This window comes from Camponotus floridanus, unplaced genomic scaffold (genome assembly GCF_003227725.1).
Source record: "Camponotus floridanus strain SB8 unplaced genomic scaffold, Cflo_v7.5 scaffold9, whole genome shotgun sequence".
Lineage (NCBI taxonomy): Eukaryota > Metazoa > Arthropoda > Insecta > Hymenoptera > Formicidae > Camponotus > Camponotus floridanus.
In genome coordinates, this window is record NW_020229860.1 from 3,299,247 (window position 1) to 3,313,716 (window position 14,470).

A 14,470-nucleotide genomic window follows, 5' to 3' on the forward strand; every position below is an offset into this window, starting at 1 on the left:
TCCTCATCCCGCTCCTTCTGAATGTTTGATGTTGAAAAATTCGCGTACTCTCGGAACGCTGATCTTCTTTTAATTCTTCTTTCCGGTATCTTTCTGCTTATCTGCTACGGACGTATCTCTAGTCACGAGTACGAATGTAAGAAAAATCGCTGTACTTAGTCACATTTTGAGCGATTACTTACCAAATAGTCTCGACGGATTTTCAACACATTTTCTTATGAATTAATTTAAAAACATTAGCAAATATGTACTAATAAATGTATCAATAATTTAATCATATATGTATATAATGCATAAACAAAATATTTTGTAACAAATAAGTAATTTTGTCTGCTGCGCTTTAAACATGTTAGAAAAAATATACATTCAGTATCGATTTTATGTCTACGATTGAAATAATTGCGAAAAAAAGAGTAAAATAAATTCCTTGATACATAGAGGAAATTAACAATTTGCGAAACATGATTAAATACGATTAGACGTTATATGTTAAGGATATCCGCCATCAAAGGATATTAATCGTATTTCCTATATAAGCAAATGGAGATCACTCAACCATAGTGTAGTTTATACCGGTTAACGAGCTGACCGCATAGGACACCCATGGTTGATCCACATGCCGATCCTACCGACTCTGATCTTGCATTTGTGGCCAATCAGCAGCTTTGATATCAAAGGACTTAGAATTGGCAGACTAGCAAACTAAACGCTTACGAGATGCGAAATTCCAGGATAATTATCTAAGATCTAAATCATAATTATTCGTTTCTTATACAGATCTGTATGCTTTTAACAGATAATACAAATTCAATAGATATGCTTTCGTCGGATAATGTTAACACACAATTGTCGCGAATTGATCATAATATTAACGAAATATATCAGAAGCGTGCTTGCGGCGTCACATTTCTGTAACGTAATAATTAATTGCAAACTGCCTGGATTCATAAAACTTCACGATGGAAATAATAATTATGATACTCATAGCAAAAATCCATGATAATTCAAGTTGTATGCTACATAACAATGCGTTTCACGAAGGAAGGAGCGTACGGCTTGTCAGCGGAATGCATTTAACTCTGACACGCACAGCGCTTTAAACTCATCAGCTTTTACATGGGATTTCAAATGACTCGCAGAAGGTTTCAAACGAAAAACGCAAGTCAGTTGGTCAATCCATTAGAACCATTTCGTTCGAGAGTTGCTGCGTAATGCTTGCGATTCGACTGACTTGCATTACACATGCATTGCCTCAAGAAGCATATGCCGCCGACTTATGACGTTTCTTCTTTTCTCTTTACTGAAATCCATCGCTTGCTATCTTAAAATGCCATATTCAGTAATGTATTACGAGGTGAAAAAGAATGTAAGCGTATATTTTGCATACAAGGATAAAAGCCATCATCATAATATGATAATTTTATTAGCGCGAATTACGAAAAGCAAATGGATTTACACGCGCGTGACAGAAGCTGTTATTGCATTAGCATACTTTTGCATTCTGCCTTTATTTTTTAACCGTGGACTCGCGCACTTTTCGGGAACGCGTTTTGCCGCATCCCTTTGTTGTCGCGTATATACCAACATTCAGTTTGCACGGATTCCAAGAGCCGAACCGCATCGGGATGCTGTTGCTTTGTTTGACGACTGCAGAATCTAAAGCGCGCGAGTCGTAACACTACGGCGTTTCGTTTAAAATTGCCCGATAATGGCCGCTGCGGTTTCGGATTGACGGGCGGCTCTTTTGTAGCCATGCTCATGCAAACACGCTTTCATTCGTTCTCGCTCGGTCCCTGTCATCGGGTTGTCCATCCAATCCTGGTTTTCGTACACGTGTTCGTCACAGTCGTGCAACTTTATAAGCAATAACCGAACGCGTGTGCGACAGGTTTACGGGTTACACGTCGCGGTCCTTGTGCTCTTGCATCACGGTCGGTTGCCAGATGCGGTCAACTATGTTTTTTTATTATGCGCGTTTTACGAGGCACCAAATCTCCTTATCACTCGCATAAAAAACGTAACGCTCAGACAGAAAAATTAAATGTAATTTCACAGGCATACACGAGCGACTTGCAACGTTATATTACACGATAATTCTTTCGAGTTGCCTCAAGTATTGTAAACTGTTTCTTTGAATTTTTTTATGTAGAATTCTGTTCTAAAATACATAAGAGAGGATCCATACTCTTTAATAAAAATCCGATGTTGAAATAATTTTATCGTTTATCTGAATCGAATTTTACGTAACTGAACATATAAGAGTAGTACTTTTCTTTAAAAAACCATTTCAAGTTTTAATTTATGAAGAGAATAAGAATGAGAGATTCGCGTGCTCTCTACTTATGTATATCAAAGTAATATACATGACGATGACTCAGTGTCGATCAACATCGCGACAAAAGAGGATGCAGCAGTACTTGAAACGCTGAAGCTCTAGAGTCGTCGATCGACAAGTGCGCGCGTACTTTGCATATACGTCAAAGAATAAATATAGCGTTCGTTTATAAGTCGTTTCTATTTTTATGTTATTACAACGGAAATAATGCTACTTGCCTTATGCACCATCCCATATGTCGCGTTTCCCAGGACAATCCGATTTTATACTCTCGAGTATCCAGATATAACATCTTAGACCTCGTTTTATCATCGGAACAGTCGCGACACAACGCTAATGTAGACCTGCGTGTCATTCAGAATTCTAAATACTGATTCGCGCTAGAAAAAGTTCAAAGTAACTCTTCTAAGCTAGCTAGAGATTCCTCGTACTTTATAAATAGACGTGTCAATTTTGACACGAATGTGATAAGATCGCTCACGATTAGACACACGATGCTAGTAAACTTTCTCTTTAATTGACGAATAAAAAAGCGAAACCCCCGCATTATTTGCTTAGTTAAAAATATCAAATATTAAAGAAGAGCTATTCTCTTATATGCGTCATATACAAATGTACATATGTCATATACAAAGTATAAACATACTTATCACTGTTTTATACCATCACAATCATTAAACATCTGGCTACTGTTTGCATATATGATATCTGCCGTCTTATCTGCTCGCGAAAAGTATTTCAACCTATTATGTTGAAGCGTAATTTTTCAAAAATTTCATGTACTTTTCTATAAAATATGTAAATCAATAATTTCTACAAAACATTTTTTCTGTAAGAGAGCAATTTTTTAATATACGAAATTGCTCGGATGTTATGCTTCTAATCTTGTCTCGACCTCAATTTTCACGTATAAAAATTGCACATGCTTCTGTCTAGTCCACAAATATAATCCCTTCGCACCCTGTCTTCGTTCGTGACAGAACTAGGACAGCGTGACGGTACTCGGTGTAGTGGTGTGCTCTATACGTTTCGAGTATTCGAAGTAGCTGATAACTTCGGAAACAGAGGATCGTCGAGAGTGGTTCGCATCGCGCCACCGAACGGCATGTATAGCCGGTCTCCCCAGGCCATTAAAATCTATTAAAACGTATGAAAAGTTGCCATCAATGTAGGACCGCGAATTACGCCTTCTCCTTTCCGCGCGCAGTTTTCAGAAATGGAAACTGCGGACAAACTAGATATTCCGACGTGGCTTCGCGAGCAACGCGCAGACTGGAGAACACGGGACGAATAGAATAAGTAGGTTAACGAAATGGTCGTTCGCAAGCTTGAGATACCGCCACCAATTTCCAGTGGTCCTCAACTCGATTCGAAGTTCCTCGGGGATACCCCCGTGTTAGAATGCGCCACGAAGCGACAACAATTTTCCAGTCGGTTGTTCCTACTTCGTGCCGCCATGCATGCATGCGCAAAACGTACTTTGTACGTAAGCCTCGGAAATAGAAGATGTTCCTCTCCGCATCTCCGTATCCTCTTCCCTATTCCCTGCCCAAGCCGCGTCGTACGATTCTTCGGAGACGATTCCCCCGAACTCCAGCAACGGAGATTCCACCTCGAGGAAGCGGAAAGGGAAAAAAGGGAAATTATCGAGTCGCGAGGAGAAGCGGCTCGGATGCTTGATTAGCGCGTACAAGAAAGACATTCCGCAAGTAGATTCTTCGAGGTCCGTTTTTATTCCGGATCGCTGTCGTGTTTCGCTTCGCAGCGCTAATTGCATTATTATCGACACTTCCTCTAGATTCTTTCGCATTGTCACACCGTCATCTTAATTCGTATCGAAAGTACCATTAATAAGTGCGATATATAATTGGAGAAAATAAATACGTAATAAAAGTGAATTTTTCAATAAACTATTTTCTCAAACAGAAAAAAATGAAATTTTCATAATCTTAGGTTAAAGATTATGAAAGATTAATTAGATCTTATGCTATATATTAAATTTTTATATAGACATATTATATTTTTTTAATATAAAAATAACACATGCATATTGTAATATATATTGAAAGAATATATAAATCTCCCTTAGATATTTATATTTGAAAGAAAGTATACATTTGCATTACTTATGCTTGATATTTATTGATGATGAATATAAAACATCAGATGATTGAAGAGAGACTAAAGAAGAGAATGAATAACAAGAATATGCAGAGAAACATTTTTAACGGCAATAATAACAATGTTGTAAGAATAAATAGTTCATATATGAGGCTAACGCATAGTCTTCATAATTAATTATTTTACTTCTCAGCCTATATGTGTGTGTTCAAAATTCATCATACCAATCGTAATATTAATTGCTTCCACCAAAATTAACGTGCGTAGATTTCAAGGATATGGTTGACGCTGTGACCTCTCACGCTCTTGTACCTAAGGGTAACATTGCTAAAGCCAGGTCCACCTTGCAAAAGACTAGCAGTAGCACCGTTGCCGTTTGTCTTCTGGTCCAACGATTGAACCAAAGTGATGCGTTGCCATGTTGAAATATTGAAGGTCTTCTCGATAATTATGACCTTCATCCAGGAAGAGTTCTTGACAATATTTTGCCTGAGTACGAGTTTGTCACCAGGCACTCTGTAGCCGACAACCAGATGATGTGATTTGTTGGTGGCCAACTGATTAACGGCACCATTAGCTGGTACGGTGTTGATAGCCATCAAAGCAGCGACCAAAAAGGCCAAACCGATTATATATTTTTGTGCCGACATTTTGACTTATTTCACACTCGAAAACCGCGTGATCACTGCAGGTTACTCGGTTACTCGAGTTCTGCCGACACAACGAGCGATCGGCGTTTAAATACGCGCAATAATCTCTTATCGCGCAGCTTATCATGATTACATCGTTGATGTATCACCTTGTTCTGGAAAGATATATTCTACGAAAAAGTTATTTTAATAAATACGATCATGTCATAACATATAAATGAACATCGTTATGCTCTATTAAAAACACACACACACACACAATTTAAGTAACATAAATTTCTAATAAAATCTGTATATGGCATATTCGTTAAATTATGAATCATATTTTTGTTATCTATTGTATAGTTTCAATATTATATATAATCAATAATTTTATATTATTTAAAAAGGAAACACATTTTCAAAATAATATAGTTAAAAAAAAGGTTTAATTTATCGTTACCTTTTAAAAAAAAACCTAACCTTTTAAAAAAAAGAAAGCATTTAGAAAATATTGACATAGGCAAATAAATCAATATTTCCTATATGTAATTGATAGATATTTTAATTAAGTTTATAAATAAAAGCGCTCGAGATATAATTATTACTCACACACGTGTACATGTGCACATTTTTATTCTGGCTTCTGATTCATAGAATAAATTACGCACAAGTGTGTTTCCAGTATACTAAATCAATATTTTTATCGTTCAAATATTATGAAACCCCGCACCATAATCATATCTCAATTATCTTATTCCATCTTTACAGTTAATCTTCACAGTACAAGGCTTTTATAAAATTGATATTTTTTCAAATACTAATAATTACTTTTTTTTAATGGCGAATCTTTATATATAAGATATTTAACATAAATTTTATAATAGGATCATTTGAGAAATTTTATAATATACGAACATTTATATTCTAATAATTACATGTAATGTATGTATACCTAAACATATTACATGCTTATCCTTTAATATCTACATCTCAGAATATATCTTTAATAAAGACAATGACTGATAATAATTATATATTTGCGAATTAATATAAAGTATTAAATTATTATTGGGTTAAAATAAACATTTTACATATATTAAACATATATATAATTAAAAATGCTTTATGAAAGATATGTTAATTTTTATGTAAGACAATAATAAGTTATTACCAATATAGGAAGAATCGATTTTCGATTTTAAATTGCATTAGGAATAAAGGCAGAATATAATTACATGCATTGAGAATTATAATATTTATCGATATTAATAACTTTACATTGAGAGATTTGCATTTCATGTTTTATTAAATCATATCTGAAAAAGATTATTGCACTTAAAAAACTTAATTTATTCTGATCTTTTACATCTGCATTTCCGAAATGGTGAAGCTTTCCATTTGCTTTCCAATTGTAAGGGTCACAACTGCTTTGTCAAGGCTGTTGGAGACTGTTTGCTCAGATGCTTGTTAACCGTGTGAGCATCCAATATGTTACCTCGTGTATGCACTTAGGTCCTGCATCGAGAATAGATTCACTCGGATCATTAAGTCAATTGGTGGATACACGGTGACAGAATATCGGCCATAACAGCCGTGAAATTCTCGCAGAGAGACTGGAGTGTCGATTATGCATTTCGAAATAATTCTCACACACACGTGCGCATTCACGCGCCAACACACACATACACATATATCTGACAATATTTGTCAAGAATATCATACATCGAATAAGAAATATACGTAAATCTTCTGCGTCAGGGGAGAACACTTTACATTGCATATTATATTCTTAATAATTATTGTTGTTAAAGAAATTTATTGTTTTTATACAACAAAATAATTTAATTACTTTTATATGAAGCATTAATTTAAATACGTTTATGTATGAAGATGTCTTCAATTCCTTAATATAATATAATTTATACTAATAAAAAAAGGAACTTATGTTGAACTAACTTTTTATCTATATAAATAATGTCCAAATTTTTGTTGATAATTTCCGGGAATACACAGTTAAAAAAATCCGCGATATTTCGATAAAATCTTGATATTTAAACATGTGATATGCTCTCTTAATTAAGTAGCTCAAAAATACATTTCTTTATCATTTCTTTATAAATATATTTGTTATTAAGATATTTTTTAAATCATATTTGCCTATTGAATATTAAATTAATTAATTAAATATATCCTGCATGTATAGAGGTGGCGAGTAGGGGAAAATCTCTGGTTTCTTTTGTACAAAAATATTAACTTTATCTCATCGTTATTTAAATCAAATACAATATCTATTACCTGATGTAATATTAGATATCATACATTAATAAAACGTAATACGAGACTTTATTAAGACATATCCAGTTGTCAATTTATCGGTTATTTCAAAGATTATCTTATTTGATGTTATTTCTATCTAAATTTTTACTTGTTAAATAAACATTCACATATTAAAAACGTGTAAAAACTTTACTCGTTTCCACGTCAATATTAATTTACTGCAAACCACATACTGCTGTCATGAATATGCCAATAAATGTCAGTTTTTCGTTTTGATATATTTGGGAATTTATGTCTATATATGTGAAGAGCTCTGTCTCCTTCCTTCCTCCCCCTTGCTCACTTTGAATGCATCATTTGCTCTTCCTTGAACCTCGACATATGCGTATGCGTACTCTATGCGTTTCGCGTATCTATGTATGATGCAGTCACATAGATAAACATATAAGCGGATAATACAGCGAGGTGGAGCGCCTCGACTTCACCTTCCTTCCTACGTAGGCATGATCGGATGCCGGGATGCAAGTGCACTTGCATTATTCATTCGACCAGACTGGCCCCGATCGCAGGACTGACTCAGCGATTCCCGGTGTGGCACCTGTCTTGACCGTGGCTGGTGCGAGACGCGCTCGCGCAGTCCTATCACCATCTCGCGTAGGATGCGCTTGCCATTAATTATCCGGATATATGCCTCGGAAATCCGAGACCGAAAGCCGACTTTGGTCGTCTTAACGAGCCACAGAGAGCTGTGCCGATCAGGAATCAATGATAACTTTGCACGGGTTATTGGACTAGGTAATAACATGGATTTAAGATGGATTGAGATAGATTTTGCATCGCGTGTAAAATCGATTTTAGATATTGTTTTAGATGTTGTTGAAAAGAATTTTTGAAAAATTATAAAACATGTTCAAGAGGAACATTATTTTATAATATCATGATTATACGTTATTCTTAAATCTTAACTATTGTACTTCGCATTAAATTCATCTGAATTCATTTTAATTTTAAAAAATATTTTGAGCGAAATATTTTTTTAGAAAATATATATTAATTATAGATGCAAGAATATAATAATATCACGTATGATATCATATAAATGTAACTATTATTACATTTTAAATATTATATATAATTTCGAATTTTATCTATCTCGAATAAGGATCAAATTCATAATTTTAAATTGATATTGGATTAAACATATTTGATGTTAAAAAAGTGATTAAAATATGGTATTAAATCCGGCTCTTTGAATATTTATAAGGATATTGAAAAATATTACGATTACTGTATGATTTATGACGTGCTTTCTTTTTATATTACCATTAACTATTACGTAAAAACGAACGAAGAGCAAAACGCCCCAAAGATACGGAATGAAAGGGTGATAAGGGAGCGTGGACGGCCGTAGAGGTCAGTCGTTAGGACAATTAGACGAACAGAAAAGTTCCATTGGAAGCCTGTACCTTACTGCCCATTGCTACAAGAGTCAGAGTGACAGTTACTAGTTTTCTCCATTACTCAACGCCATTCGCTACTTCTCGCACATTAACATACATATAACGCGTTCCTTTCGGAGACTGAATTTTATATTGTCATCAAAAAATTCGCGCCGATAAAATCACTTTATCGTCATTTAATCACGCATATATATATATCTCCACGTAGAATTCTTAAATAATAAAGTTAATACTTTTGATTAGCTTGGATAAAGAGACATGAATTCGCGCTTTCCGAAAGCTATTCATTGATAAGAAATCAAAATGAGTTCTTCGTAAAAGAGGACAAATAATGAATCATTATCTCTTCATAGAACGTTAATTACTGAAATGAATGGAATATTGATCTGTCATTGATTATTGATAAATTATGTCAAATTATATCATAATTTTCAACTTGTTCATGTTCAAGTTTTTAATCCATCGATAAAAATTCAACTTTTTATCACCTTTTTGTCACATCATTTTAATCACATATAAACGCGAACAAAAAAAATATTATAGCAACTAATCCTTTTTAAAACATATCCAAATAAAATCATATTTTAACAGATTTATATTGTAAAATCCATTGTACATGTACGAATATCAATGAATATTGTTAAATTATAATGAGCTCTGTGCATTAGACAGTTAGACATGCGATTTCATGGCAGTGACGTTAATCTGTAATGCGCGTATTTCAAGTCTAACGCGTACATAAATCCATTATTCGTCGAGAATATGTTACGAAGAGAGATCGGATATAGGGGCTCGCAATATAGTTTTGGTTTATGGAATCCTGATCGCTCCCGTGAGTAGCAGTTATGTAACATATATCCTATGTAGAGTTTCCATTTGCGCGATAAGGTTAAACAATCGTTGAAGCTGATTGCAAGACGGAATTTCTGCACATCAAATCCAACGTCGATTAATTGTTATTAAACTTACATCTATCTGTAATTGTCATTTATTCGAGTATAAGTATATACTCCCTCTTTTTTCATTTTTTGGTCTATTTCTTTAATGAAATTTTCCTTCATGCTTCTGCTTTTTTACGCAAATCAGACAATCGAGCAGGTAAGAATTGAATGGCTTTCGAATTTCCTTCTTTCTCGAGTGGCACATAAAATTTGGTCGAATTCCCAGTAAGTATCTACATTTCGTGCCAATCAATGGTACGTGTCATACAATCAAGTGGGGAAGATGCGATTTTTCTCTCCGTAAAATGCTAACAAGTTTTCAAAGACTTTAATTAAAAATTTTGAAACTTTTGAAAGAATCTTCATTATAATTATATTCAAATCGGACAAAATTTACATTAAATATTCTGTAGAATGATTTTATAACATTTCAATGTAGATTTAATGAACACTATTTCTACTTTGTCTAATAAATCTTTAATTTCAAGCGCGAAAGACTTAATATTCAGCATCTTAAAAATGTTAAAACTATTAGTAAGAATAAATTAATTAACAATTGAAATGAATATGGAATGCATTATCTATTACAACATTGCATTGCATATTAGTACAGCATGTATTATTAGTTTTTCGATTAAATTTACGATTCATAATTTGAGCTAGCATGTCTAATCTATTGAAAAATTAATTCTGTCTGCGTTAATATTTTCTTCATCTTTGACGCTAAAGTTGACCCTATTTATTCGATGGAAGAAACTTAACATTTACGCACTTGAAAACGGAAGTTGAGATGCCGAAAGCTTTTAAAATCGAAATTCTTAATGCGATTGGCCGACTAATCCGCAGGGAAGCTCAAAGTGCAACGATATCGATGCATTTTCAGAGGGATGTGACTGCACGTGCACCACCGTAAAGTCGTTGAACGACATCCCGATGGCCCTTCGTGGGCGCGAGTAATCCTCGTAGATTGGCGCGGCACAATAATTCGTCTCGTATCGGCCTCGTGGGGCTGAACCCGGGGGTGTTAAACGAGCGATATTTTTTCTCCGGAAATAGCAGCGTCGGTCGCTACCGCACCTGTCCTACGATCTATTTAACGAGAGGACTGTGCCAGTTTTTAGCGGCTTCCTTTCCATTCCCCGCTTAATCCTGCAGATGCAATGAATGCGCGTGTGTGTTCGAAATGATATGAAGATTGTCACAAATTATTAATGTCACATTATAATACAATGTGATTATATAGCTTTTGCGACATGAGAAAGATCATCATTGATATTGACATTCTTGATAATATATTATTAATTTTATTTAATTATTCTTTTTTATATTCTCAGGAATGATCAATTTTATTACTTTTTCATTCTATTATCACCTAACCGATTTCGCTGAATGATAATGTATTTAAACTGATTCCCCTTAATGTAGTTTTATTTGACAGCAAAGAGTATTATCTTGGGGATTAATTTTTGATACTTTCTTTAAAAAAATCGCTATTTTTATATATCGTTAAAATGATCAACTATGACACGATTTAAATCACAATAAATTGATATCATTGTAACACGCAGATGTATTAAAGAATGAACTAAAAAAGAAGCAGGCACGTCGCATGATATTCGAGAAAATGTCACATTTTCGCGACATTCATTTCTTCATAGAGCATCTAGTGTATAAATATTACATACCTTCAACGTAGACTTTTATGGACCAACGACTTTAGTTTATGTTTCAGTTGAACATACTGTATATTTAGAATGAAAAATTTGAGGATCTTGAAGCTCCTGACAGCGCATATGTGAAATCTTGATTGTGAAATATTCGTGTGACATAGAGACAGCTCTTTATATAATCATCTAGTTTATGCGACAGATTCGCGTTGGTATACGTAGGGAGTTAATGATACATATCATAATACAAGGTTTCTCGTTTACATTCACATGGTGAATGTTCAAATATTTAACAGCGCTCACATATTTGCTCAGACACGTTGCATTGTTGGTATAATATTCTGCGGCCGCTTTTGACTCTTTGTGTGTGTGTGACAAAGTGATTCAGCTCGAGGACTCTTTTTTTATTTGTACAATCCGCCAATCTAAAGATAACGTTATCGAAACGCAGACACGTATCTAGCGCTTTTTGAAAGAAAATGAGACGTAAATTCAATCATTTTTTTCCTCATTTACGTTAATGTCCACTTTATATGATACGCTATATCTTTTTAAGAATTAACATTTATTTTATATAATTTAAATTTGTTTAGAAAAAATGACAAGATGACAGTAAATCCAAGATGAAAAATAAAAACAAAGTTATACAGACGTTTAAAAATTAAAATAATTTTTATTAAATTTATATAGTTTTTTAAAATTTATAATTTTTTATTACATGTGCAATGGCGACAAAGTTTTCACTTTATCGCCGAAACGAATGCTGTAGTTCGTTGGTTATGCGCCTAATGGAACATGGAAATGCATGCGTGAATAACTGTACATTTTTTATAGCGAAAAATGTCGAAAAATACGTCGCTGCAGAGTACAGTTAGAAATTAATCAGATATGTCGCGAACATGACTCATTGCGCTACGTTTCATTGTTTCCTGTGTTGGCGAAAGTAATCCCCACGATGACGGGTAATATCGAGAGATGAGCTGTGAGCTACGAAAAAAAGCCGGATCTCCTAATGAAAGCTCGTCGCCGACGATATTCAATTAAGCGCATCACGGACGTCTATACTCCTACAAAATCTTCGTCGTCTACTCTTCCGGAAGAAATGACAGAAACGTGCAAGAAAGGGACGACAAACACGGGATAGCTATGAACGGAGGAAGGTGACAAGGTACTATGAGATAGCGTAAACAATTCCCAGTACAATTAGGAAACGTTTGTCCGCCTATGTTTGTCAAAGGATCCGTAACCAGCTTGAGTAACGCCTAACTATTTGTCACTAGGCGACCGTCACTAGAGCGACGAGGCTGGTCGGTCATGTGGAGAATTCACGGATGGTTTATGATGTATGATAGAGAGAGACGACAGAAACATGGAGTAATAAGAAGAAAAACCGATAACGTCGAGTGACGACTTGACTTACCAGCAAAGATGACATTTTCTTTTTATCGTTATATTATCGCATATGACTTAAACAATTTAAACCTTATCTCGCAAGTGTTATCATATAAATTAATTTGAAAAATAATAAATTAATAATAATAATAATAATAAATTTTTAAATCAACTTGAGAGTTATTCTAGATTACGAATATAATTATAATCATATAAATAATTTTAAAAAATCGTATAATTTTTCTTTTACAGTCATCCGTTTCTTTTCGTCTGCTCAGTATCTCCGATACGTCGTCAAAATTATCTTTAATCAACTGAATGCCATGTGATAATTCTTTCAGCCGCAAGAATGAAAAATGTATCGTTACACGCCAAATTATTTTGGCGTTCAATTTCTGCGTGATATTTCTCAATCTATAAAGACTGCAAACAGCGAGGCGATCAATCGCAATGTGGCGACTAGAGCAGATTATACCATCGCGAGTTGTGTCAGTGCAGGAATGAAGTTATTGGCGTACAGATCCGGGTCTTGGATCGCGGAGGAACTTGGCTCGACGTACGATAATTTGATATCGGATAACCGTTCCTGTCGTCGGCACAAACCGACGAGGGCCTCCGAAGGCACACGCACACGTCGGGCCTCGTTGCACGTCCAGCGAGCGTCCTGCGGAAAGCGCATTAACTTGCGAAAAGGACGCGCGCGGATGGAAAACGCTCTGGCGGATTTATCCGCCGACCCGTCGCGTTGTCGCATTTCCCGATAAAAGCTGGCAACTAAAAGTCAGAATTTTTAGCCGTTCTAGATAAACTCTTCGCGGAAATGGCATTCGCAGAAATTTAATTACTTACCGCTGGGCAGATTAACGCCGATGCGAAATCTAGATAATGTATTTAGGAAAAGTTGATATCGCACGCGTCGCGGGAGCGACTGAAAATATACGATGATAATTATTCAGACGAAGTGACGGCACCATCTCTATTATTACTTTCAGAGTTGCCAGTTCAGATTATATTCGAGGAATTTATTAGGAGTACGGATAAAAGCGCACTGATACTTGGTTTATAAGTATTTTATAATTACTGATGATTGGTTCATTTTTTTTTCTCGGAATCTTCATTTCATTTTCAACATCAGCGTATATGTGGGAATGCACGCTTCTCAAAGAGAGCTTGCGATTATCTCCATGACATCGCATAAGTGACTCGTAGGAAAAAAAATTAATTTAACTCAATGTAGTCGTTTTCAACATGCAAATATGTACGAATGTATATGTGTGTCGATGTGCATGTAATCATTCTATCTGTCCGTTTGCGTAGTTAATATCAAGTTAATATCAATTTCTAAGAGAAATACTCGTCAGTCGGGCGACCCGTTTTATACCTTGCAAACCGGGCACCATCTCGAAAAAAAAAACAGCTAATGACGACAAAAAGCTCTTACTAGTCGGAGATAAAAAGGTAGGAGAAATACTTTCTTTTAACTTCCTTCGTGATCCTTATTATCTTCCGCAATCTCTAACTTTTAATCGATCAAGTTTAATTTGTCGCTTTTTGTTTCTCCGAATATTATTAAGTCAAATTAAATGTTTGCCTGAATTATTTCTCTGCGAATGCAAAAAGATGGATTGCTCGATTCATTGTTTCT

General features: G+C 34.8%; 1 protein-coding gene across 1 annotated transcript; it reads right to left on the bottom strand.

The window, feature by feature from the left end:
• Positions 1 to 4,457: 4,457 nt before the first annotated feature.
• Positions 4,458 to 5,178, bottom strand: LOC105255670 (probable salivary secreted peptide). Its single transcript, XM_011265100.3, has one exon. The coding sequence runs from the start codon at positions 5,104 to 5,106 to the stop codon at positions 4,711 to 4,713; it is 396 nt and encodes a 131-aa protein (XP_011263402.1). The 5' UTR covers positions 5,107 to 5,178; the 3' UTR covers positions 4,458 to 4,710.
• Positions 5,179 to 14,470: the final 9,292 nt, after the last annotated feature.